At 35.6% G+C, this 26,817-nt stretch overlaps 1 protein-coding gene across 1 annotated transcript; it reads right to left on the reverse strand.

The window, feature by feature from the left end:
• Window positions 1-1,554: 1,554 nt before the first annotated feature.
• LOC145664975 (uncharacterized) lies at window positions 1,555-26,068 on the reverse strand. Its single transcript, XM_081732143.1, has 2 exons — window positions 25,945-26,068; window positions 1,555-2,968 (listed from the first exon to the last, which is right to left on the reverse strand). Exon 2 carries the CDS (start codon window positions 2,937-2,939, stop codon window positions 1,677-1,679), a length of 1,263 nt encoding a protein of 420 aa, XP_081588269.1. The 5' UTR covers window positions 2,940-2,968; window positions 25,945-26,068; the 3' UTR covers window positions 1,555-1,676.
• Between the last annotated feature and the right edge of the window lie 749 nt (window positions 26,069-26,817).

Here is a 26,817-nt window from a genome sequence, read left to right on the forward strand (position 1 = left end):
AAGGTGTTTTGAAATTGACCTAAAGTGAGTTGTGGTGGGAAAGATTACTTAAACATATGCGTAAGGGGTCATACCTGAATGCCTCCAACTTGGCAATAGCAGTGACTATTGATAACCTCTCAGAGTACATTAAATACCCTTCTCATTTTGAAAATCTTGTGGAAAAGTGATTTACTACCAAAACTTGGCTACAGGAAAAGGAAACTTTTCTCTTGCCCAGACGTAAGTATAGTTAACACAAGGCCGTACTCACGAAAAAAAAATACAGCGATATGTCTAGAGACAAACAAGAATCCTTATTCTTCCTTAATATTATTCTCAAAATTAATTAAAACACCATTCGATCCTTGTAAACTTGAAGATTCAATTTTGATACAGCCTTGAGCTAATCTGACTGATATTAAAGAATTCCATGTTAATGGTGATGGATATTACACTATCTTAATTTTTATAGCTCGTTAACTTATTCGTATACAGGGAATTATTTTGGCTAAACTTTAAGGTATCTCTCCAGTTTTAAACCTACAAAAAAAGTTTTAAACCATGCTCCTGAATCATCGAAGGCTTCCGCGTCTTGCAAATAGCACCAACTTCTATATATAATTCGTCGTATTAAACATAACTTTATTCCCAATCTTACACACTCAAAGATCACATAACCGAGCGAAGTAGCTCAAGTGGTAGAGCGTTGGCTTCGCATTCGGGAGGTTGTGGGTTCGATTCCCGCTGCCGACCATCCTGACTGGGGTTTTCCAGGGTTTTCCTCAGTCCTACCAGGCAAATTCCGGGATGGTACCTACTAAAGGAGCCCTGGCTGATATCTTCCCAAATCCTTTCCTTTGTTATTAGATATCCAGTATAAAATGGCCTCTGAGCTGTATCTGGTGATTGTCAAATAAATAAATAAATAAATAAATAACTCCAAATCACCATTTCTTACCTCCTTTCTCCCGTAAATCTTCCAATTTGTTTAAGTAAAAGCGGAGGAGGACCACTAAAGTTAACCCATTATTTTTTATTTCTTTTTCTTTTTAAGTGAATTGTAATTGTATTATTATTTTATTGATTTCTGAAAGCATTCTTTTAAAATGAATTTTCATTACTATATATATATATATAATTTTACTTAAATGAAGTTTGATTACTAAGCATCAAAATTATGCATAACATTTTTTTAAATAAAATAAAGGACATTGAAGTAGAAAAAAGTCAACAAAATAAAACAATTAACCCATGGTTTGGATTCCACGTTAGTCAGTAGGTCCTGTCTCATGCAGCCTCGCTTCTGAAAGGGACGTTAAACTCAAAATCAACTAAACTCAAAACCATTGTGAATCACCCATCAAAAAGAACAGAAAAATAGTCTTTCACACGAAAATGCGCGGGCGTTCAATACCGTTAAAGAATTCCATATCACCTGCACGTCATAAACTTTATATCAAGTGAACTGGTCGTTTCCTTGAATGGCTTACTGTATGTTTTAAAAGTAGGCTTATCACAATAACAGTTGACATTTAAGTTGGTACATGAGTCTAAAAGCACTTTTGGCACAAATGTAATTAATTTAGTTTTTAATTTTTGATTAGTTGTATGACAGAAGGTAAAGTTTCACTAATATTAAAACAGAAACATTCAATATTTACAATATGTTTTTTGCTCCTCTTTCTTATGACAAACTAAAAATACCCTCTTTGTGCAAATTCTAGAACCATATCAGTAAGTCTTTGTTTATATAGCTTCCCAACAGGAGGCAAACTTGTTCCAAAATTTTCCACAGTCAATTTTTCCAAATCAGGAACTTCTCCAGCACTAGCATCAGCTAAAATTGGCCTCAACATAAAGCTAGAAACCAAAAATCCAAAGTGGGATTTATTTCTAACTTCTTGTTTTAATGAAGGAAACGTAAACAAGTTTTGATGTGATCCTAGCGATCTCAAACAATCAGTGAAACGTTGACAATAAGCATGTAATAGATCGTCCAAATGCTTATCACGTAAATCTTTGGTGGTGCTTGTGTACAAAAAGAAGTTAATATCCGTTGCAACTGACGCACAGCGAGTCATTTGAAAATCTACTATCTTCAGAGATACAGGAACTTCCTGGCCACTTTTCTTTTCATATCGGAAAAGCATATTATTGACCCAGTAATCACCGTGTGTTAGTACTGTGAAAGGCTCATCAGTCGAAGGACAACAGAAATACTGCAACTTATCAAAAGAATTTTGGAAAAGATTGACCACTTTGTCCAGATATGGAGCTGTAGAAGAATTATCTTGAATAATATCGAAAATTTCTTTCGCTGTATTGTGTAGCATTCCGTCAAAGAACTGCCTTCGATCGTTTGTATACTGTGCTTCCCTACCTGCTTGAAGAACCTTTTGATATTCTGTGGGCGAGTCCTTTTTCAAAACAAAAGACAGCGCATGGAAATTAGCCAATGCAGATATCGCTACTTTAGCATGCTCTAAGTCCAAACCGTTCTTCCTGTCAGCCATTTTGTATCCTAACGTTTTTAGATTTTCGAGTATGATAACGCTATTTCTTTCATCCCACAGGGCACTATAGGCTTTGGGGAAAACTTCAATCAGCCTTTGAACACCTTTCTTTTTCTCTAAGTTAACAAATAATGGCACAACATCTTTATAAAGTTCAATTTCCTTCTGGAATATTACGTACGCGTTCATTACAAATTCATGAAATTCACTGGCCATGTATGACTTCCCTACCAAAGACAGTGAACTTAATTTGCCATTTTTCCTTAATTGAATGTCTACGGTGTAGAAACTGCTTCCATAGTTTTCTCCTTGTCCGATCCCTTGTTTGACAGATACCTTCTCCACTTCCACGTGTGTACCCTCTTTCTCCTTCACCAGCGCCTTCAAGGAGTCTTCTTGAAGGTGCTTCGGGAGAGGACGTTGTTCATAAGGGAATCCAGACATCTAGCTCCTGCGGTGCTTGAATGGTCTTGCTGTAAATAAAATAAAATAAAATAAAATAAAATAAAATAAATATATATTCATAGTTACTTGCTAAACAAACAACAACATAATGGATATTCTACATACAGTAAAATGTATCCTTAACGTATAATTTTATGATTTAATATGCTAAGAGACAGTGTAATTTAATCTAGATAATGGTTTTTTATCATTGATGACACTACAGTGTAATTCCTTCACTTTCACTTACTATTTGCTGTTTAAAGTGTATGTGTATTGATAATATCAAGGTGTAATAACACAGCCAGACACAAACACACACACACAAGGAAATAAAAAAAATAAAAGTGGTATGGATTCATGGGCGCCCGAAGAAAATTTTCCAGTGGGAGGCTCAAATCTCTGATTGCTATATTACGTTAAATATTTTTTATTCATATTTAGAAAATCTTAAGAAATTTAATACATTTTCGTGAGCCAAAGGGGGGGGGGAAAGCTCGGGCTTCACCTTGCCTTCCCCTTCGAGCGCTCATGTATGAATTCGATTTATTTTGTTACGCAGAATCTAAATTTGGAAACCCCAATACGATCGACTGTGTCAAATTTTTATGGGCGAAAAACTTTAGTGGTTTTGGATAGGTAGGTTACACGTAATAAAGCTATGCAATAATAATAATAATAATAATAATAATAATAATAATAATAATAATAATAATAATAATAATAATAATAATAATAATAATAATACAGGTAATAATAATAATAATACAAGTTCTGTGCACTTGACCCCAGGGTATGTTCGATGTATTTTGTTACGCAGAATCCAAATATCGAAATCTCAGGACGATTGATCGTGTTACTTTTGTTTTATGAGCGAAAAACGTGTGTGCTATCTCACGTGTATTCTCCCTCTGCAAAATCGCTGAAGTTTTTCGCCCATAAAAAAATTGACACAGTCGATCGTATTGGGGTTTCGAAATTTGGATTCTGTGTAACAAATTACATCGAATACATACCCTGGCGTCAAGTGCACAGAACTTTTATTTATTTATTTTGTGTCTGTGTAATTTCTATAAATTGGGCCGCCATTTAAGCAGTTGTTAAAAATATACCGAACTTTTACTTAGAATAAAAATTAATATTTATCATTCTTTGGTAACTACAATCTGACTTATCATAAACCTATCAAAAATTATAATTCAGAAGATATATTCTACGTTTCTCTTTGAATGCCTGAGAACCCTATTATTATTGCTAAACAAAATCTCGTAATTGTTTAGATAGCGATAGGAATTTAAAACTGCAGAAAACTAGTACATGTAAAAGTAAATATCTATATCAGAAACTAACAGGATGTTTAATGTATCTTTCGGTGTGTACAAAGCTAGATATTGTATATGCTTATGGTAAGCTAAGTCAGTTCAATAATTGCTATAACAAAACACACTGGATAGCAGAAAAAAAAAGAATGTTAAGATATTTTGTAGGAACGATAGACTGTCTTCACTATCACATAAGTGTACATGACGTAAAAATGTTCCAAGATGCTGACTGGGCAGGTAATGTAACCGGTTGAAAATCATACAAGGTTTTGTTGTAATGTTAGAAAAGTCTACTGTAAAAATTGGAAGACAAGGAAAAAAATCCTGTTCTAGTACACTGAGAAAAAAATGTAGGTGGCGTACTTAAAAAGATAGGTTACATGCGTAATTCCTGTAGTTTTTGGACTTAACGTACAGCAGACGTATAACTGAAAACGCATGTTTTATAATACTTTCTGTAGAAGTGTTCCATCTATACGTACTTTCCGTATGAAACAATGTAGGCGGTCAGGATCTCACATACAAATGGACGTATATAACATATAGCTGACGAAGGTAACATAAGTATATGCATGTGATATACGGAAAACTGTTAGATGTCAGACATCCTGCAACGGCATGATGTAACATCTAGGCGGGGAAAGTACACTCATGTCCAAAATGATTGTCGCATATCTGTAACTGTCTTCTTGTAAGAATATAATTTGATAATGATTTTGCAGGATACTTTTAGTACTGATACTATGTGTATAATCGGGAAATGTATATTTGTGGTAAATTTCATAGGAAAAGAATTATAAATACGAAAATTAGAATGAGTAAAACACAATGTTGCTAAATGGACAAGAAAGTTTTATTTTCGTTTTATTGTTCTTATTTACTGCTCTTTTGACATGAAGTTTTCCACATGCATGTCTTTGCCGATTATACACATACTAACATTATAAGAAATACCGGGAGAATTCGTTATCAAATTATATTCCTACAACAACATATTTATAGTCATGCGACAATAATTTTGGACATGAGTGTACGTATGTAGCATGTGAATAACATAATGATCCGTACTGACTTCTGTAGTAAACATAAGGATTCCGTATATTTGTACAATACACCGATGTTTGGATAACAGATTTTTCTCAGTACAGGAAATGCAACAAAAGAATCAAAGTTCATCAATATTTTTTTAGTTGTGATATGGGAATTGACGTCCCAAATTGCTTTTAATAATGATAATCAGAGTGCTCAAAGACCTGTGGAAAATGGACAACAGCATAGACAAACGAAACATACTGATTTACATATGCCCCTGTTCTAATAGATGAACGGAACATACTGATGTACCTCACCATTTTGTAAGAGATGCTGTAGAGTATAATAAGGGTATAATACATATTTTGTAGGGTATATAATACATATTGAATATAAACAAACTGATGATATGGTAGCAGATATATTAACTTAAACTCTCTCGAAATATACACATGATTGATATATTAACCAGTTAGGTTTAAACTATAATAGTTAAGTATCCACATAATTGGCTAAGGGGAAATGTTAAATGTGTAAACAAGTTATTTGTACTAACATATGTAATATCATATCATCATATGGGAACCAGAGGAACGTAACTCCAAGAAGAGGATAATTGTTTGCTTGGATTATGAATATAATTCTGAAAACCCCACTTGGTGTCATTTGAGTGGTATTAAACCTGACTTTGTCATGAATTGTCTGCTATGCAATAATGTGTTTACCATCTTATTAAAACAGCATTTGTTTGAAAAAAAAAATAACTTTTTTTCTCTCACCTGTAAACCTATAAAAATGGAGTTACGTTCCTCTGGTTCTGATACGACGATATAATATGAAGGAAGAATTTATCATACATTTCTAAAGCTAACTTTTTCATACATGTTTCTACTTCTTCTTCTTTGCCTCTTTACTTGGGAACTACCAAGGATCTTATAAAATAGAGGATCTGCCCTTACAACAAAAACTTGAAGCCATACGTCACAGTTTCACCATCCCTACCCTGACCACTCCGCCCAATAGGATCGCAATGTTTTGAGCCAACAATCATGGCGGAAACGAAAGTAGCCAATCAGACGATGGCAGAAACGAGAGTAGCCAATCAGACGTGCCGATGCTCGGTTGTTTTTTGGCTTCATCGATTTAATAGGATGAAGATACATATGGGCACATCCTCTATTTATAACATCCTTGGGTTGCACCTTTTTTTTTTACAGACACACATACAAACACTTGTATATAGAGTGTTTTAAAACAACACCGCAACAATTTTTATAGAGGTAGCTGATGAGTACTTCAAATTATATGCCTGTAGCCTCCCTCTATAAAAATTATTGCATGAGTACTGCAGGATTCTGAAACATGTATTTTTGAATAGCACACATATTAGTTCCTAAGTGAAGTCTTGGCCCGCCTACAGTAGGTCCCATAGTTTTGGAGCTATTGGCTCTTAAAGTTCATTTTTTTCATATTTTCGGCAGCCTATAACTCCGAAAAGAAGCATTTGTGCACCCAGGTTGGTCTAGTCGGGAGGTAGAATCTGGAAAAGTCTCCAAAATAAGGAGTTGGATCAACCCGAGAGAGTAAAAGCAACCGGTGTCCTAAATCATCAAGTTCACTATTCTGATCATTTCTAGACCGCCGGTTACTTGATACGAGCGGAATCTCCCCCGTATACCCGTCTCCCCCTCTACTGAAGTTAAAAATGAGTATTTCTAATGAAAGGTCATAGGTCATCTTAGAAACTAATCAAGATATTAATGAATTTCTTTTCAGGTTTTACCTGTAAAATGTGTTTTACAATTTCGTTTATTCATGCTTTGGATAAACCAAACGGTTTCTTACCATATTTTGTCCTTAGTATTTTCTTTTTTGCTCTTTATCTACCCAATGAGTTGAAATACGCAAAGAACATCCCTAATTAAATTTCTAGAGCATTAAATTATCTTTCCAACGGTATCAATATTGTTAGGTTTACTTCCAGAAGTAGCCGTAAAGCGAGGTAAGTTTGAAGGCAAATGCGCTTTGATTCGAATGCTGGTGCTCTGAATGGCATCATTGAATTTTAGCTCACGTCAGTCAATAAACGTTTTGTTTCCGAGATGAAAACTGATTTTTCCTCCAATATTTAAAGAACAGTTCTAACTCTTCTCCCTTGAGCTCTCCTGTGCTGTCATGATCATTTTTAGATCTCCGTTTACTTAATACGACCCTGAGTTAAGGATCACAAAATTTTGAGATAAGTAGAGATGTCTTTTATAGTGTTAAAATCTATTTACATTTGATATTCAAGATGATTCCAATTTTTCAACTCTATTTGTGTGCGATATTTTCACTGGTCGTTGAAAATAATTCCTTATTTCTTTAACAAAAATGTTTATCTCACCATAATGAAAAACATAAAATATAAATAATGTAAGAACATATGTAAAGATGTTCTAAGTGAGGGCAAACACCATTTACAGGTGACATACGGGATGATTGATAACATCGTTGTACACCTGAAGAGTATTTCTACAATCAAGAATGGGCCTGTATTTTCTCAATGGCCACTTTACAAAATGTCTTTACAGAAACCTCAATAACTATATTTGTATGTAATTTATGACAATATTATATCGAACTTCATTAAACACTTACTAATTACTGGAAACAAGCGGAACTACAATAATATTCTACATTATCATACCAAATCTGCGCAAAATATTTGCAAAATTACATATTTCTTTAGTCTTTTGAATCCTCTTGAGATTAGTCATTTTCTGGTACATAAGTATTTATAAGTGAGTTGTAACACTTGTTACCATTACAGCTACAGTTTCTAATGTATTGTACTGAAGCCCGCACACACTTGCAATTATTTGTAACCCACATATATTTACATGTACAACACATTAGCCCTGGGCAACTTTAGGAATAGATTCCTGAGTGGTCCAGTTGGGCACCGATTTTCCACGCGTAGTTTGCCAACCAAAATGTCCGAGTTGAAGGAAGTCAATATTCGATTCGCTGACGTGCCGCCATATGTATGTTTGAAGATGTGCTCGCTTCATGTGGGGTATTAGAGCATCTTTCACTTATGGAAGATAGTCTGGTTTTTTATGACCAACCAAATCAGCACAGACAGCATTGATCGAAGGTTTTTGTGACTCGGTGTAGAGATTCACTACAAATTCTTCTGCACGTGCTATCGACTCATCATCCACATTATCAGACCCTAAGTTACTTATCAAGTATGATTTTTTTTTAAATATACATACCATGCTTTATATTTTCCAATTTCTGCGAACTGACTGGTGGTGATTTGGCGGATATTTTTAAGGTGTGTGCTGAACTTTCTAAACAGAGCGTGGTCATGAATTGTTGATTTATTCGACCATTACAGTCCATTTTCTTTTGAAGGAGAGACAAGATTTAGGCGAACAATAAGTACTTACTGAGTGATTCGGAGAAGTATTGAAGGTCGGGATTGTCCGTTTCCTCAGCAGTGGAAATGTTTTATTGATTTGCTTGAAAACAAATCTGACTTCACAACATTTCTTTCTTTCGAGCTGATTAAGTTCTGTAGGCAAATATTGAAAGACGAACAATTAGTTATCACATCAGGTCGATTTACAGGATGTCTTCACAGGCAGAAGACCTACCATTTCTGAAATCTAATCATGAGTAGGCTGATACGAGAATAATACTTCATGCACACCAAGCTTCCAGCTGCAGTTATAAGACTACAAAGAAATATTCTTGTTCTCCTATTCTCCTGTTCTCTTATTCTTGTTATACATTTTTAAAACAATTAAGGCAGAAGAAATACGAAATTATACAAGAACAGTAATAAAATTACAATTTATTCCAATTCACACAATTGTGAATGAGCTCAACGTGAAATATGCCATTTCTTGCCAGCATTCCATGTACTTACTGTAAGTGATACCACCAGTCAGGTCGTAGGAAATGGAAAAAATAAAGCATGGAATGAAAATTTGAAAAAGTCATTCTTGCTAAGTAACTTAGGATCTGGTAATGTGGATGATGAGACGATAGCACGTGTAGAAGAATTTGTGATGAATCTCTACACCGACTCACAAAACTCCTCGATCAATGCTGTCTGTGCTGATATGGTGAGTCACAAAAACCCAGATAAACTTCCACCAATGAAGGATGCTCTAATACTCCACATGAAGCGAGCACATCTTCAAACATGCATTTGGCGGCACGATAGCGAATCGAATATTGACTTCCTTCAACTCGAATATTTTGGTTGGCAAACAACGAATGGAAAATCGGTGCCCAAATGGACCACTCAGGAATCTATGCCTAAAAGTTGACCAGAGCTAATATCTTGTACATGTAAACATATATGAGACACAAACAATTGCAAGTGTGTGCGGGCTTCAGTAAAGTACATTAGAAAATGTAGTTGTAATGGTAACAAGTAGTGATGAAGGCAAGTGTCTTGGTCTTGCAGTTTTTGCAAGAGTCTTGCATGCAAGACCAAGACCAAGACCAGGAATCCCGATGCAAGACCAAGACCAAGGGGTGCAAGACCAAGACCAAGACCAAGACCAAGGCCAAGACCATACCTACAAGACTAAGACCAAGACCAAGAGTCTTGCACAAGTATCGATACTACTTGAATGTATTTATAGAACGTAAAAAGAGGAAAAATCGTTACATCTTTCAGTTGAATTTCGTTTCTTCAGTGAAAATGCCACTGGAGTGAATGTGTTCCCAGTATTTTATCGCAATCCCTGTGAACCGAGCTGCCCCTGTAGCATATTAGCTATAGTATGTCGTTTTCTGAATCGGTTGTTCGCGTTTTCTCTAATTATTACCCGTTTTTAAGCCACACAGGTGTCATTCTAATCAAAGCTTGTTACACACAAAGAAATATGTCATTAGTGCTGGCTTATGATGCATTCCTGCGGTTTTAAACAATGAGGATTACTTGCCGGGAAATCAGACACTGTTCTACAGGTGTGTTATCTGGAGTAAACTTAAGTGGGAGGCTAGTCGAGCGAGCGTTACCCCCCAGAGCGAACGCGGCCTAGGTGGCTATACGGTAATTTTAGTTTCACCAGAGTTGTAAATCATACTATGAGCCAGTCAGGGTTTCCAGGTCTTTTCTTTTCACTTCCCGCGCCAGAAGTGTAGAATGAGAATGAACTGCTTCAGTTGGTTTCTTGTGACAAGATATGAAGGTTATCGAAGAAGTATTGGTGTTAGCTGCAGTTTCTTCTTACGTAAAGAAAAAAAGACGCAGAGGAAACTAAGTGCAGACAAAGTAAACGACCAAAACGGCTTACTTTATCTTAATCAAACTTGGAAAACAATTCAGTTGGTGTTAGATTCTTGCTTTTTCAATTTATTCCTACATCCATATTAATCTGTGTATCTGTATAAAAAGGATGTGTATGTATGTTAGGAATGGTATAGAGACGATTTTGGCTCTCCCTTCTCTATTTCTTTCTCTTCTTTCTTTCTCTCTCTCTCTCTCTCTGTATCTCTCACAAAAAAGGCAAATTTACACTTTTTCGTTTTAAAACCTATTGAAAAGGTTGTGGAATTAATTAAATAACAAGTAACTATCAGCAACTAACAAAAAAACAAATTTTGAAAACATCCTCTCTTCCAAGCGACAAAAAAGTTTTAAAATATCCATGTTGCCCACCAACCTATGATTGAGGTGAACAAGAAGACTGAAAATATATGAAACACTCATCAATATGTCAACAACAAAATCTGTCACTGGCAGAATTTATAACGAACTACTTTCAACTTCCAACTAGCTTTATTTTCTTTTTCTTACTTTTAAACATTATTTCACTTAGAACTAGTTTTCTTTTTACTTTCAGTTTTATTGTTCTATACTTTGTTCCCCTTTCGTAAATGACAGTATATTATATCTTAGTTAAATCACGGAAAAACTGTACTGATCTGATGACAGCGCCTCAGTCTTCCACCCCCAAAACAGAGAGTAAAAACAGTTTGTTTTTCATAAGACTTTCAGCCCGTTGCACTGTCATCTGCGCAGTGGGAGTCTTGAGAGGGAGGCCTAGGAGGGAAAACAGTGCAACCACCACATCCAATATCGCAAACGTCGTAATGACGTTGCTCAGTAATTAGACATATTCCAATATAATTACATAGCTTAGAAAATAATAATATAAATTAGGAAATTTTAGATTGGAAAGTTTCTTGTACCCAGTGTACGTAAATACGGGACATTTTGGCGTCCCGGGAAAATTTTTCGGGACACCGGGAATGGTAGTGAACGGATGGTTACCCTAGGTTAGGGTCCCACGTTGAGCTGTAGTTCACGTCTGATGTAGCCTCGCTGATATAGTCGAAAGAGACGGAGCAAGAGGCATTTTTTTCTAAGATATCCTCTGTATCGAAAACAAATATTAGACCCCAATCAATAAATTCCAACATTTACACTACTTTATACTTTACTAGCTATGCACGTGCCTTTGGAGAATGGGGTTCCGGATTCGAATCCTGTGGGAGATCATTGAAAAGTTTCAGCGCATAAAGGTTGTTTAGATTCCACCTTAAACTGTAGGTTCACATCTTGTATAGCTTCGGTGCTGAAAGGACCGCTAAATTCCAAGCCACCAAGTATAAAATTTACATCATGATATTTTTAACCAATTCTCTGGTTTAATCTTTTAATTTTTTTCTTCTCATGATTTAGGCTAATTCTGAAATTCCTAGTCTCTACCAATTTTAGCACCTTATTTTCAGTTTCAGAACAAAATTGATAAAACACGAGCAGTTGCAGTTAAAATAAATAAATAAAATAAAATTACATATCTTTCCCAGGAATATTTCTAAGCTGCATGGAAAGAAATGTCTGGAAACTGAAACATTATGTGTTTGTTTTACAAAACTAAATTTCGAAATAATTTGGCAACGTAGTTTTTCGGTCATTTCAAAGACTGGAAAGAGAATAAGATGTATTGAATCCCAATTTAAAATTATGGTCTTTGCTGTTTAAAACATTTTCGATATACCTAAGTACCAAACTATTAGAGGTGGCATTTTCCGCCTTTCTCTTGTGAACACATCTATGGCTTAGACCATCTAAGGGCAATTGTTCCATCATCTAACATATCCACCCCATAAAATGCCGCATAGCCGGCCCTGACCCTTTCGGGCTGTTGCGCCTTAAGGTTTGGTATATATTAGGTATATTGGAAGTTGGCACAACTGTAACAAAGTAATTATTATTATTATTATTATTATTATTATTATTATTATTATTATTATTATTATTATTATTATTATTATTATTCATAGTGAACATACAATTTAGCTCGATGTAGCTCTACTTAACGTATTAAATGAAATCATAAAATAAGAATATTCTTCCTTCTTCATTCTGAGAATTCTGTTCCATTCCCTCCTAGTCTGGAACAAATATCGCAGCCACTTCTCTCCACATTTTTATTTTTAAATCGCGGTTCATGTAGTTCGGATCTCTTAAATTATATAGGCATGGCCTTTTTTTTTTATTATTATTTCGATTATAAACGCCTCTGTGTTAAACACACTAATCATGATTGGAGATGTACACAGGACACGTTTTCAAACACAACTGAAAATTTCTCTTTGTGATTACACTTGTGGTTATCTGTTTGGGTGTGGAGTTCGAGCTTCGGAGATAGGGGCTCAAATTCAAGTTATTTCGTTGTTTCATCTTTTGCCTAAAGCCAAATATTTTGCTTATAGATTACCATGGCACCAGCTAACTGTCAATCAAGTGTATCACGAGAAATCACCGTTTTACATAGATTTTTCTGTGATTAGCTAATTTTTCGGAATTTCCTTCTATTTTTGTGAATTTTCTTTTGTTATACACACTCATACATTATAATAGCAGAGTTCCAATCTCTGCACAAAGCGTCTTCCAAGCAGCTGTTTCTTGCTACAATCCCCTTGCCTGGCAACACGTCTTTCCTTTCTGTCCTTCCTTTTGAAATCTTTTAAACAGCAGGCGGTCTATTGTTCAGACCTGCACCAAATACGCTCGAGTCGACGTTTTCTTAGCGATTTTATTGCTTTCGCGTTCATGTTTAGCCGCTCAGATTTAAATACATGGTCAGCGTATTTCAAGCATACGCATGAGCAATAAATGCGCTTTGCGATCACTACAAATAGCCGGGGTCTAAACCTTCGACCATCGAGCTGGTGTCGGCTCATCATCTGATAAATATAGCACAAGAAGATGTGTTTATCATCCTTGAGTTGATTTGCCTCAGGCAGTTTACTGACGAAACACCACTGCAAAATAATAATTAAAAAAAAAAAAAAAAAAAAACGTAACTGGCGAGCGCAAAAAGTAAATGTCATGCGTACTACGAAATTGCTACGGGAAGTGGGGAGTATCCCTATGGGTTATGCAATTTATGCAAAAACCAAAGAATAAAGAGGCAATAAAAATGAAAAAAAGAAACACTTCAGGACTGACAAACATCTTTCATAAGTGCATAAGAACGAAGCGCAGGAACTATTTCCATTAAAGCAGCAGGATTCTTGGAATATTGCAGATTTCTTTAAATCTGGTTTGGTTATAATCAATATTATTTTAATTTTTCTTTCCTTTTTTGGCCAATATTTCTAAACATATCATCATCATCATCATCATCATAGCTATTCTGCAATTATTTGCAGGTCACTTGCTGCATCTGAGAAGCTTCAGTGTACGGTGGTCTCTCTTCGTCTTAACGTAGCAATTTTCTGTCAACTACAGTCTTCTTCGCCTCTTCCTTTCTTTCCTTCCACCATTCCCTCTAGCACATCCCAATAATACAGGGTTTTCATAAAGTCTGGACGGATTTAATTTGCTTATAATTTTCATAAAAATTCTCATAATGAAATCAAATAAAGTGCAAACGGTAGCGGAAGGATTAAATTTTTAGTTGGCAACACTGTTAGAGAAGCGGCAACTCTGAACACGTTGAGAGAGGGAGAGGGAGGGCAAGGGTCAGTTTCTTACCAAATTCCATCCATTGTTGATTTCATTGTTGTTTCAATGTTGACTGTTAAAAGTAAGTTGTAAGCTATATTGGTGTGTGTGTCTTTTAAAGAAATAAATAAATGAAAAACTCCTCTGAGAAGACTATTTTTTTTACCGTATCAAAGATGGCGTCGGTGAAAGAGAAAGCGCAATGTGTTCTGTGGTACGCAGAGCTAAAATCACCAATTCTGGTGTGTCGAAAGTTCACCAAAGAGTTCAAAAAGCCGGCACCGACTGAGTGCAATCCGAAAGTGGCATGCTAAGTTCTTGGAGACAGGAAGCGTCCTGGACCGTCCTCGAAGTGGGAGGCCGCCAACATCGCCTGCAACAGTGAGCAGGGTAAGGGAAAGCATCATCAACAACCCACAGAAGTGGACGTAAATGGCGCCCAGTTGGAGGTATGGCGGTGAATGAACTGAGCTGGTTCAGATCACAGGTAAAAATTTAATCCTTCCGCTACCGTTTGCACTTTATTTGATTTCATTATGAGTATTTTTATGAAAATTATAAGCAAGTTAAATCCGTCCAGACTTTATGAAAACCCTGTACAATTCCTCCTCAGCCAATGTCCCAACTAGGGATGTAAAATACCTGGGTATTTATTTCAGCGGGTAAATACCCTGGGTAAATACCCGGGTATTTACCCAAAATGGGTATTTTAGTGGGTATTTTATATTTCAATTGCCAATAAATGAATTTTATCGTTGTCAATGAAAAATATAATGGTCATTTGTACCACCTGCAACAGGAGCACTAAATAACCACTTAATTAATCATTTTTTCTATCAATTAAAGAACGAATTTGATATTTATTAAGTAACATAGTACTGATTTCCTAGCTACTCCCCATTATTTTCCTTTCTACTCACACTAAATTTCCTTCTATTAACCTTGACAGAAAATAATTGTCCATTCTACCCCGTAAATTCTTACCTTAGTGTCCCCCTGAGGCGTCCAATCAGTTGCAGGGTATAGAATTCGATAATGGACCAAACCAACACGAAAATATAAAATTTATGATAGAACATGACGGTTACCAAAGAAAGTGAAGTCAGTTGTCACCAAACTAATCATACACTATCATTAGGTATTTTGTCTGCCAGCAGCTCCTGGTATAAATGACACGAAATTTAAGTTCTTCCTTAGGTTCGCGTTTGATGAAATTGCTTTCTTCATTTCTCTAGATCTGGCACATCTTTTATTTCCAATACCTTCTCCAGTTTTCCAAATCGCCGATGAGCACACTAACTAAACTATTTAAGTAATAGTGGGATCTCTATAACTAAAATGAACAACCACCTTTTCTTTAAGTTTATCAAATTCATTAATTGCAGAAAATGAATCATTAATAATTACTTTCCTATTATAAGGATCTAAAGTTTACATTATCTTAAAAATGTGAATAGTACTGATGAAAAACAACTTCTTTAATAATTAAAAAAAAAAAACTGAACTGATATTCCAAATACAGCTAATTACTTTTTTTCACGCAAAATAACGTTATTTTTGGTATTTTATCAATTAGGCAATGAGATGTACTGAATTGTCAATTATGAAAAAAAAATGGACCAATAAGTTTCTTACATTTTACTCCTGGTTTACTGAATTAACATTAAATCTGATTGAGAAATTATACTGTAATATCTAAGTTGTGGATATAGTTATAAGTACAGAAACGCGACTTAAGTAGGTAATAACCTAGAAAATATTCAGAAACTAAACAGATTACACATTTACTAATTTGCCATTCTGTAGAAATAATTATATAATTACAAAAGTTGCAGAATAATCAAAAGTTGCAGAATAATAACTGAATTTAATAAATTGTTCGATCAAATTATTTACTAAATATGCCGTTGAAAGAAAATGATCCATAAAATAAGAAATAACACTTCGCAAAACACTTAAGTAACTCATTCCTGATTTTTAGAAGTGTTCACTAAATGGAGTTTAACACTAATAATAATACTTTGTGAAATTATTTACTGGAATAGCATATTTAAAATACTAATGTGACAAAAAAACATTAAGTTGTATAGTAACTAAGTGAAGGTAATATTTATACCTTAAATTATTCAATATAGAGCAGCAATTAACCCCTATCATATTTGGAGCATTATAAATAAAACTATTACAAGTTATACTGTTCTACTCAGTATCAAGCGTAAGTTCAGAGTCGGAATCATCACACATTTCTTCAGTATCAACATCAGTATCAATCGTTTCTTTACTTCCTTCTATGTCACTCATTTCTTCTGTATCCTTTTCCAATATCTCTGGTATTTTGTTCTGTTCCATGCCAAAAGCTGGTGACTTCTTCCTTCTAGACCATGGTTCTGAGTGTTGCATCCGTGAACTTCAGGTAATTTCTTATTTAAAAGCTTCCAGCTGTCAATTTGCAGCCCTAAAAAATGGAATTGAGGAGATATGCAGCCAGATGAATTGAACCCAAGCCGAATTTACTTCATTCTTTAAATTTTTCCATTATTGATTGCTCTTCTGTTTTTGAAAGCATTGACGATGGTAACTGTTCTGTCCGAGTTTGATGAATTCTCTGGAATTTTGAATATACAATGTCTATATGAGGCTTATTTTACTCGAAGCAATTAATCAAATCCACTATAGGTTTCAAAATGGCTGCAAGTTTTTCAATACAGACCTAGAATATATTATCAAGAGGTCTTCTTGATTTCTAAAGGTAATGACAAATCCTCACTCACAGCGAGCGTCTGAAGCCTAGTTTTATTGACAAGAAACTTTGGAGGCAGTGTAAATGGCTTCCCCATCTTGTTTCCCCAAGCAACTTTAACGAAATTGTAACTTTTCTTTCCTTTGAGATTTGTGTAAATAGTGCTTGCAAGTGATGTATAGGCTATGTTTGTATTAACAACATAAGTTACACTTCCCAGTAATGTCTTTACCGATGGACATCCGAGGATATCATCCGATGGACATCAGAGGATGTCAGAACAAAGCAAATGGAGATGAGCAAGACAACCCAAAGATACTATATTAGAATACTTCTGTTTTACTAATATAAAAGCTGATCTCACGCGTTGTCTCCTATGATTACTAAACATTTTTCAGGGTTATATTGTTTATTGAACATTCATTATCTCTTCAGACAAATAATGTGCATCTTTTGACACCATTAAATAAACAAAAAAAGGTTCACACTTTGAAATGACGAAATAAATAATAGATTCATTTCTCAAGTTACTCCACCCGTCACACTGTAAATGTAGATTTGGAAAATTCCTCTAACTTCATTTTAACTTCCCCTTGCATTTCACTGTATTGAGCATCCAAGTAACTCGTAAGCACGTGATACCTTGATGGGAGAACATACGAAGGACGAAGTTTCTTTAAAAAAAATTCAATCCACAAAGGGTGACCAACAAGTGACAGGGGACACCCAGTAACGAGATCGCGTTGACAAGGTTTTCGTTCAACACTTTCTGTAATATACTTCCCGTAAGACTTCGTTAACGTTCCAACGTCGTTATTTGTTTTAAGAAACGTCTATATTAAGATTCTATCAAAAATCCTAAACAGTAACGTTGAATCTAAGAAGCCATAAAAGTTCAGGAAAACCTGTACATTTGATGGAAATTGATGTAATGTTTTTTATTTCAGCATATTTTCATATAATAAATGCGACTACATCAAATATATCGAACTCATTTTCTCCTTTCATGATAAAACTACTCTAAAATGTCCTACTCTACTCTAAAGTTCGAAACTAGTAGACATAGGGCACGCTTTTTTCATGATTAACTTGAAGTCCATAATGTTCTACTCGGAAAGATTTTGAAAATTTTGGTTGTCTTTATTCAACTAGTTATAGCCTCTGATATGTAATGCTTTACATATATAATCCAGCTTTCGTTTATCTTTTATTTATGTGTCGGGTGTCAGTTGTTTTCTGTGAAACATTTCTGAGAATTTTAAAATTGTTGGATTGAAGCACTTTCAAATGAAAACACACAATAACTTGAAAGGGTTCTTGAAAATTGATGACGTATTGCAGAATTTACATTTAAAACTGGGGTTGTCTCCCAAAGATTCAACAAAGAGGGTTTATGTACGATTTCTATGTTTGGACAACCTAAGGCTTATTATTTTTTTTTTTTTAAGTCTTGGTGTAAAACTAATCCAAGTTTAAAAGCCGTTCACACCTTGGTGAAGAAAGGGCATAGACGCATAAGTATAGTAAAATAGCCCCAGATAAATCTTGAGACGGCAAGTGGGTGGTAATGTAGGTACCCCGAGGAGACATTAATCCCCCGAGTTTCAACTCTGATTCTGATTTTTTCGTGAGCGATGACGTAAAATCGGAAATGTGGTGTGAATTATTTCTCAAGATTGGCTTGATCGACGTTGATCAAACTTTGATGTACGTATAGGTGTACACAAGGGCTTGGTCTGAAAAATGTAACAACTCACCCCCACCATCTCCCCCTTTCAAAACAATCGATTCAATATTGTGATCTCTTTACCTATGAAGTTCTTCGAGAAAAAATATTTTTAAAAAATAGGTTTTAGATATCGCTTTAACCTAGAATAACCTATAATGTCCAAAATTGTACTGCTGGTGCGCCATGGTTAAAATTGACTTCAAACCCGCACCGCACCTGAACGGGGCCAATTGGTTATTATTTTGCATATTTATGGTGAATTAATGAGACATCACGCTCGAGAGACCCCAAAATACAGAAAAACTTCACCGGTACGGTTAACAATTCTTAAAACTTCATAATAATTGAACTTTCGTAAAATACCCACTTTTTGGGTAGGTAAATACAAAAGGGGTAAATACCCGGGTAAATACCCTTTTTTATTTACCTACCCACTGGGTATTTACCCGACCCACATCTCTAGTTCCAACCAGTTTTCCTTCCTCCTCTTAATTATATCTAACATTCTTTTTTTTTTCTCTCCCGTACTGCTACTATTTCTAACACCCCATTCGTTTTCCGTTCAACTCAGTTAATTCTTTCCTTTTTTCTCCAAGCTCACGTTTCGAAAACCTCCATTTTTAATCGCTTTTGCGTAATGTCCTTGTTTCTACGCCATAGCAGAGGTAAATGTGAGGGGGAATGCGGGGAACGGAGTCCTTCCACCTCCAACAATTATGTACTCCGTCCCCCCAGTTCCTAAAAAATTAAAATGTGCAGAGATAGGCAGGGAGACGGCGTAACGTCATGCCACTACCTACCGTACCCCCAGTGGCGTATTTAGGGGGGTACCGGGCTTAAGCTCCCCCCCTGAAATCTTACTTACTATAGTAAAGTATATGAAATATCTTGCAGAATTTTCACATTTTCAAGCAAAGCCCTCCCGAAAGTTAGCAAAGCCCTCCCCGAAACAAAATCGTAAATACGCCACTGCGTACCCCTATATTTTCAGATCCACTTTTACCCCTGCCCCATAGAGTACATATTGGAATCAGTAAAACAAAATCTCAATGTGTAATTGGAAGTTTGTTCAATACAAAGATTAGGTTGAAAAAAGCTGACGCTTTTAGAGTGTAAAAATAATTTTGCAATTTACGGTATTTTAGTAATCTGTGCCGTCTTGATGTTCTTTTATGCGTGTCATGGGTAGCCTTCCCAGTTTGGAAACAAGCGGAGTATTGGATCTGTTAAAAAATATAAAAAGATTACGAAACATTGTGATTTATCTTATAAGTAGTGAAGCGTGAGCACTCATTGAAAAAATAAAAGTCATCGTCTATGTTGACACTATCATCATATTTACACGAAGGTAAACTATGTTACATTTAGAAACATACATCCGGGTCTTGGTCTTGGTCTTGCATTTGCTCATCACTAGAAACAAGTGCTATAACTCACTTATAAACACTTATGTACCAGAAAATGATTCATCTCATGTGGATTCAAAAGACTAAAGAAATACGTAATTTTGCAAATATTTTGCGCAGATTTGATATGATAATGTAGAATATTATTGTAGTTCCGCTTGTTTCCAGTAATTAGTAAGTATTTAATGAAGTTCGATATAATATTCTCATAAATTACATATAAATATAGTTATTGATGTTTCTGTAAAGACATTTTCTAAAGTGACCATTGGGAAAATACAGGCCCATTCTTGATTGTAGAAATACTCTTCAGGTATACAAGGATGTTATCAATCATCCCGTGAGGGGACGCGGTGGCTCAGTGGCAGAGCGTTCACCTCCGGTTCCTGAAGTCCCTGGCTCGATCCCAGCTCGCGCCGTGTGAACTTTGTGGTGGACAAACACCGTGCTCATGGGTTTTCTCGGGGTTCTCCCGTTTTCTCCCACCTTCTTCATTTCACTCATCTCTCATCATCACCGTCTCCTTTAGCCTAACCGGCATAACCGTGGGACGTAAAACTTAAAGATTTCATTTTCAAGTCGGAGATCTCTCCCCTCCTCGAAGCAAATGCTGAAATGATGCCACTGCTAAAATAACGCAAATTCACACTACTGACTTTAAGCATTTTTGGAACTCACTGATGCTAGAGTCTGTAACAAAAAACAGTTGAGAATGCTCCAAGAGCATTGCCAGAACGAATTTAAAAAGAATGGAGAGATAGAGCGCAAAGGGTAACTATGATTGTTGTTGCATGTAAAAGTGAATGTTTTTATCCACACCTTCTGTTTCTCGCAAAATATTATCTCTCTATGACTTACAGTTCCCGAGATATTGCTCCTTAAATCTCGCACAATTCGAACTTTTTTTTTTTTTTTGGCGAATATCTGGGGAACGATGGCCATTTGGCCAGTGGCCAACGGTTATTGTTTGGTACCAAAATTTACAATCCTCTTAGGTATTGATCAACATCAAAACGATCTCTCTATGACAGACTTACGGTTCCCAAGATATGACTCAAATCTCCCGAAATCGGGACTATTTATTGGCCAATATCATGGGAGCGGTAAGTCATGCAGAAATGATATTTGTTGCTAAGAGGATGGTAAATATTTTGGTAGCGATGTCAATTGGTGGCCACTGGCCAAACCAGTGGTCAGTTGGATAGTGGCCACCGGTTACTATTTGGTACCAAAATACGTATTTACCCTCCTCTTAGGTATTGATCAACACTAATATGATCTCTCTATGACTTACGATTCCTGAGATATGGCTCCTTAAATCTCTGGATATCGGCCATTTTTTGGCCAATATCTCCGGAACAGTAAGAGTGACGCGAAAAATCCCACCACTTTCTCAGATAGTTTTTGATGCTCTATCGAATGGGGGGCTCAAAATTGAAAAAAAAAAAAAATTAGCAAATAAGAGACAGATATGTAGACATAGAGAATTCAGTAACGAACTTTTTAAATTCGTTGATCCAGGAGCAGATTAAGGGCGAAGCCAATGGAGCCCAGGCTCCAAAAATCCCTCTCTTTAATACTAAAATATAACAATCAATTTATTATATTATAGGCTTCAGACCCATGCTATATTTTTCCCGCTCGCTGTACGCTCGCGGTATCGCTACAGTTAACTCTTCTACTACCAATGTCTTCATGATACTTATTTTGTGAGGGAGTGAGCTATTTTGGGCCTCTATTACAAATCAAATTATTAGCTTGTAGTAACAATTCCTATGAAATATTTCTGTCATGTATTTCTATTTAATTAGACATGTAAAAAGATGGCATGATAAAAAAAATATGACTTCATAGACATCTGAGCCGTACTCATCACTATCTCCTCTAGCTTCGGTACATAACCCTGGGACGTTAACTTTAAAATAAATAAATAAATAAATCCAAGTAAACAAGATTATATTGTTCAAATTTTGTTATTTCAAAATAGCACACGGCTGTAAACGTCCCACGATTATAGTCTTTAGGCTAAGGGAGATGATGGTTAAAACAAATGAATGATAATGGAAACGTAGAGGTCACCACTTTGACCTAACCTCACTCAACCTTACGCTCACATCATTAGTCTGAACTCACGCTCACTCAACCTCACGCTCACATCACCAGTTTCACCTCACGCTCACTGAACCCCACGCTCACATAACCAGTCTGACCTCACGCTCACAACATCATTCTAACCTCACGCTCACATAACCAGTCTGACCTCATGCTCACTCAACCTCACGCTCACTTCGTGAGGTTGAGGCCGAGTGAGTGTGAGTTCCGAACTCGTGAGCGCCGACCTCATGAGTTCGGACACCTTTGGGAATGAGTAAGTGGGAATACCCCGAGGAAACCTACGCACATAATATTGTCCAACCCCAAACTCACTTGACCGGGAATCGAACCAGGAGCCCAGGCACCAGAGGCAAGCGCTCTACTACTGAGCCACCATGCCCATCTTCTACAGTAATATATTTGTGATGGTTTAATTGCAACTAAAATGCATTGTTTCAATGTAATTATTTTAAAATAGATTGCGATTATACCGGGCATGAACATGCTTTGCTATTATTGTCAGTAGGGCAAGGGCAATAATTGTTTAGATTTGGGCATTAATATTGTTTCGGGTCGGGGTAGGTGGGTGGCAAAACTCTCCATCGACAAAAATAGTTTTCGCATTTCTCGTTTTTCTTATTAGTAACAGTAGGACCTCGATAAATCGAAGCTCAAGGGAATATATAAAAATTCGAGTTTTCGATTTTTTCGTGTAATCAAGGTTCGAGCTATCAAAAAAAAAAAATTCGAGATAAAGTGGTTCTGCGTTCCTCATGGAATTGACTATACAACCTCAACCTCTATAGTGCCAAGTTTTATTCATTCAATCAATAACTCGAAGTTGTTAAAGTTCCTTAAATTAAATAAAATGACTGGTAAAAATAAAATACTAGACATATAGGGCCTTATGCAGAGTCGTTCTGACGCGTGATTAGTGCCATACTAAAGCGTTCAACTAACATATGTCTCCTGCAGTAGTTAGATCTTTAGTATGACGCTAATCATACGTCAAAACGACTTTGCATAAGGCGGATATTGTTTTCGAGGGAGAGGCTTTCATGAGTAAAAGACTATTACAGTACACAGTGTTCGAAGTGGGAAAAAAAAACAACAGGGGCCTTATGTTTTATTCCGATTTTGACTCGACATACAAGCTATCTAAAAGTTGAAATACAGTGAGGGTATGTTGCCTAAAAGATTGGACTTCTATCTACATAATGACTAAAAACCACTGGAGAACTTCTCTTTAGTTACGGGAAGGGGGTTCGTGGATAGATTTTGATCCCTCGCCAACAGCTTTCTGAAAAAAAAAAATAATAAAAATATCCCCTTATGTTGTATTATAGTGAATTATACACGAAATTATTCAAAAACCGAGTTTTTATATTAACAATTTCTTGCGGGAAAACTCTCGGATCCCCACTCGATTGAGGGATATTCCAAAACCTCCAGATCCACCCCAAAGCAGACAAGTCCTAAATCCGCCCATGCTCAAAACACGTCATTTATATGAATTAAAACGAAGACACACACACATACATAAGAAAGAAACAATTCAATATGGCACATCAAAATATAAACTAGATGAATTTCTTTGAAGACGTCTCACTTTAGGTAAAAACAAAAGGGAAAAGTTCTCAACTTAGAAGTTATTTCTACATTAGAAATAAAATATTTTTACGTGCAAAGCTATTCGTCAATTACTCTGTATAAAAATGGTTTTATTAAAGTTATTTAGCATCTACTGTTCCCTGACGGTTTGTCTTGATCATTGAAAAATTAGAGGCGAGTATGCTTTTATCACTGAAAAACCAGAGACGGTATGGCATACCACCGCATACCGTCTCACTTCGACCACTGACAGTACGCCTTAGCAACTATGACAGAACTAACAACGATGATAATTACGTAAAAGCATAGAGTTGTAGCTTCGAGTTATCGACGTCACATCGAGAAAAATTCGACTTATAAAGGTAAACGTCGACTTGTAGAGGTTCGCAGATACGAAAGTTCGAGTTACCGAGGTTTCCAAAGTATGATTATGAAACCGTAATTTTTAAACATTCGACTTACAGAGGTCATTTTAGCATTCAGTGTTATGGAGAGTTCAACGGAATGTGAAAAAAGTCGAGTTACCAAGGAATTCGAATTATCGAGGTTCAACTGATACTATCGATTATAATATAATCTGTCTGAAACTCAGAAGGGGCAATTGTTCCTCTTGACCTCTTTAAATAACTGTCCTGGCGAAACCGCATGTTGGCTGGTTGACAAATAATAATAATAATAATAATAATAATAATAATAATAATAATAATAATAATAATAATAATAATAATAATAATAATAATAATAATAATAATAATAAATACATGAACGATTCATTTTTAATTAAGTATCATTTTAATCTATAGTGCACAGCGGAGCGAAGTCTCGGGTGGATTGCTCAGAGAAACAACCACTTATCACCGCATTTAAAACTAATTAAAATATTACATCATTAGCCAGGCAAAGAGACTTCATATTGATGTTAAAAATAAGGTACCAGAAACAGTGGCGGATCTTAAAGGTAAAAACTGAGGGGGCAGTCAGAACCCAAACTATGATAGATATATCATGAGTTTACTATAAACTTTAAAAAATATATAAATAACAGCTTAAATTACTTTTTCTTGCGCAAAAAAAAAAAAAAAAAGAACTGGGGGCTAGGCTCCCCGGCCCCGGCCTAGATCCGACCAATCGTTCTTTCAGAAAAAGTGTTCCGGGAGGGCACACTTAGTATTCCGAGGGGGGCACTGCTGGTACTATTCTATTTATTATTATATTATAGATGTATTATTTTGCTTTCCTCCGAGGGGCACTCTCACCTAGTCAGTGCTCCGGGGGGGCAGTGCCCCCCAAAAACATGTGTGGAAGAAACACTGGATTCGACATTGATCAAAATGTAACTTAGCGCCACTTTCTGAACAATTAAGAGGCATTGAGTACCTAGAAACTAGTTTTGTTACAGTGAAAAGCTATTCGTAAGTTTTTGAAAGTAAACAAGTAGGCAACTAAAATGGCTAGGAAAAAGTCAATGAAACAGTCTATATCAGTTTTAAAACAGAGTTTTACCACCTCGTTTTACAACTACCGAATCACATTTTTAAAAAAGTCCAACACTCAATTTGTATACTTTCACTTTTTACAAAACAACATAAATCATATACCTACCTATCATCTATCTATCTATATTCTATCTGTCTGTCTATCTAGCTATCTGTTTTTCTGTTCATTAATATGATATCTTTTGAGAGGTATATGTATGGTTTTAATAGTATATAAAGAACCACAATTTCAAGTAGACAAATAGTTTTAAACTTAAAAAAAAGAAAAAAAAGAAAAGAAAAAAAAGAAAAGAAAAGAAAGAAAAATAAAAAGAAAATAGTAAGTTCTATCGTCTAGACTTGAATTTCAATTTTAGTATAACACCTAAAATTCAAAGGATTAATAATAATAATAATAATAATAATAATAATAATAATAATAATAATAATAATAATAATAATAATAATAATAAAATACACGATGGTCACTTAAAAGCAAATCAAAACTCATGTAACTTTAAAATAATTAAAAAAAGCACCTACATATTTACAAATAATCACTAATTACTCAAAATATGTCGCATATATTAATAAACAAATGTAGCCTATAGAATTAATATAAACTTACAAATTTATTTATGTCACTTGCACTCTTTGACGTAAGGTAACGCCGCTACAAAAAGTTCCGAGTTGCTCAAATGAAGTAGATCGTGCGAATAAGAATGACCGTTTCATTGTGTATTTAATCTCTTAACAACAGATGATGTAACAGGGAGCCAAGGTCAGCGTTTTGTGTCCACAGATAAAAAGAGCAGAATTCTCTTGTATCATGATAAAGCATACTCACGTTATATATATAATCTTCAATTTTCCGTGTAATTATAGAATGATTTTGCATCACAACATAAGAGAATAAATAGCAATTCGCATATAGTAATAGGTGCAGAGCAACAATCTGGGTGCCAAAATTTAGAAAAGTTCTGATTGAAATCAAAATATGTACGAAACTAATTTATCCAAAAACACCGTATATCTAGCTGTCGCGGTAGCATTAGCAGATATTTTCCTAGCTGCTACAGCCCAGGTTTGATCCCGTTAGGTCACCATTCTATATTACTGGTTACTGGGGTAAAAGTGAGGGAGAACGCGGGGATACCGTTCCCCCACTTCCAAAAATCTATGGCGTCCCCCCACTTTCTAAAAGTTACAATGGGCAAAGATAGGCACGGAGAACGGGGTGACGTCATGCGTGCCCCTACCGTACCTTTTCAGATCAATTTTTACCCCTGACTGGTTACAAACAGTGGCGGCTCTAGCCTGGGTCGGGGGTCTAGGCTTCATGAGTTTTTTGTGTTACAAAAATAATTTAAGCAATTATTTATATATATTTTTTAAAGTTTATAGTAAACTCATGATATAGGCCTATAGTTTGGGTTCTGACTGGTTCAACCAGTTTTTACCTTCTAAACCCGTCTCTGGTTACAGAGTACAAGCAAGGATG

This window comes from Thermobia domestica, chromosome 11, assembly GCF_964235325.1.
Source record: "Thermobia domestica chromosome 11, izTheDome1.hap1.1, whole genome shotgun sequence".
NCBI lineage: Eukaryota > Metazoa > Arthropoda > Insecta > Zygentoma > Lepismatidae > Thermobia > Thermobia domestica.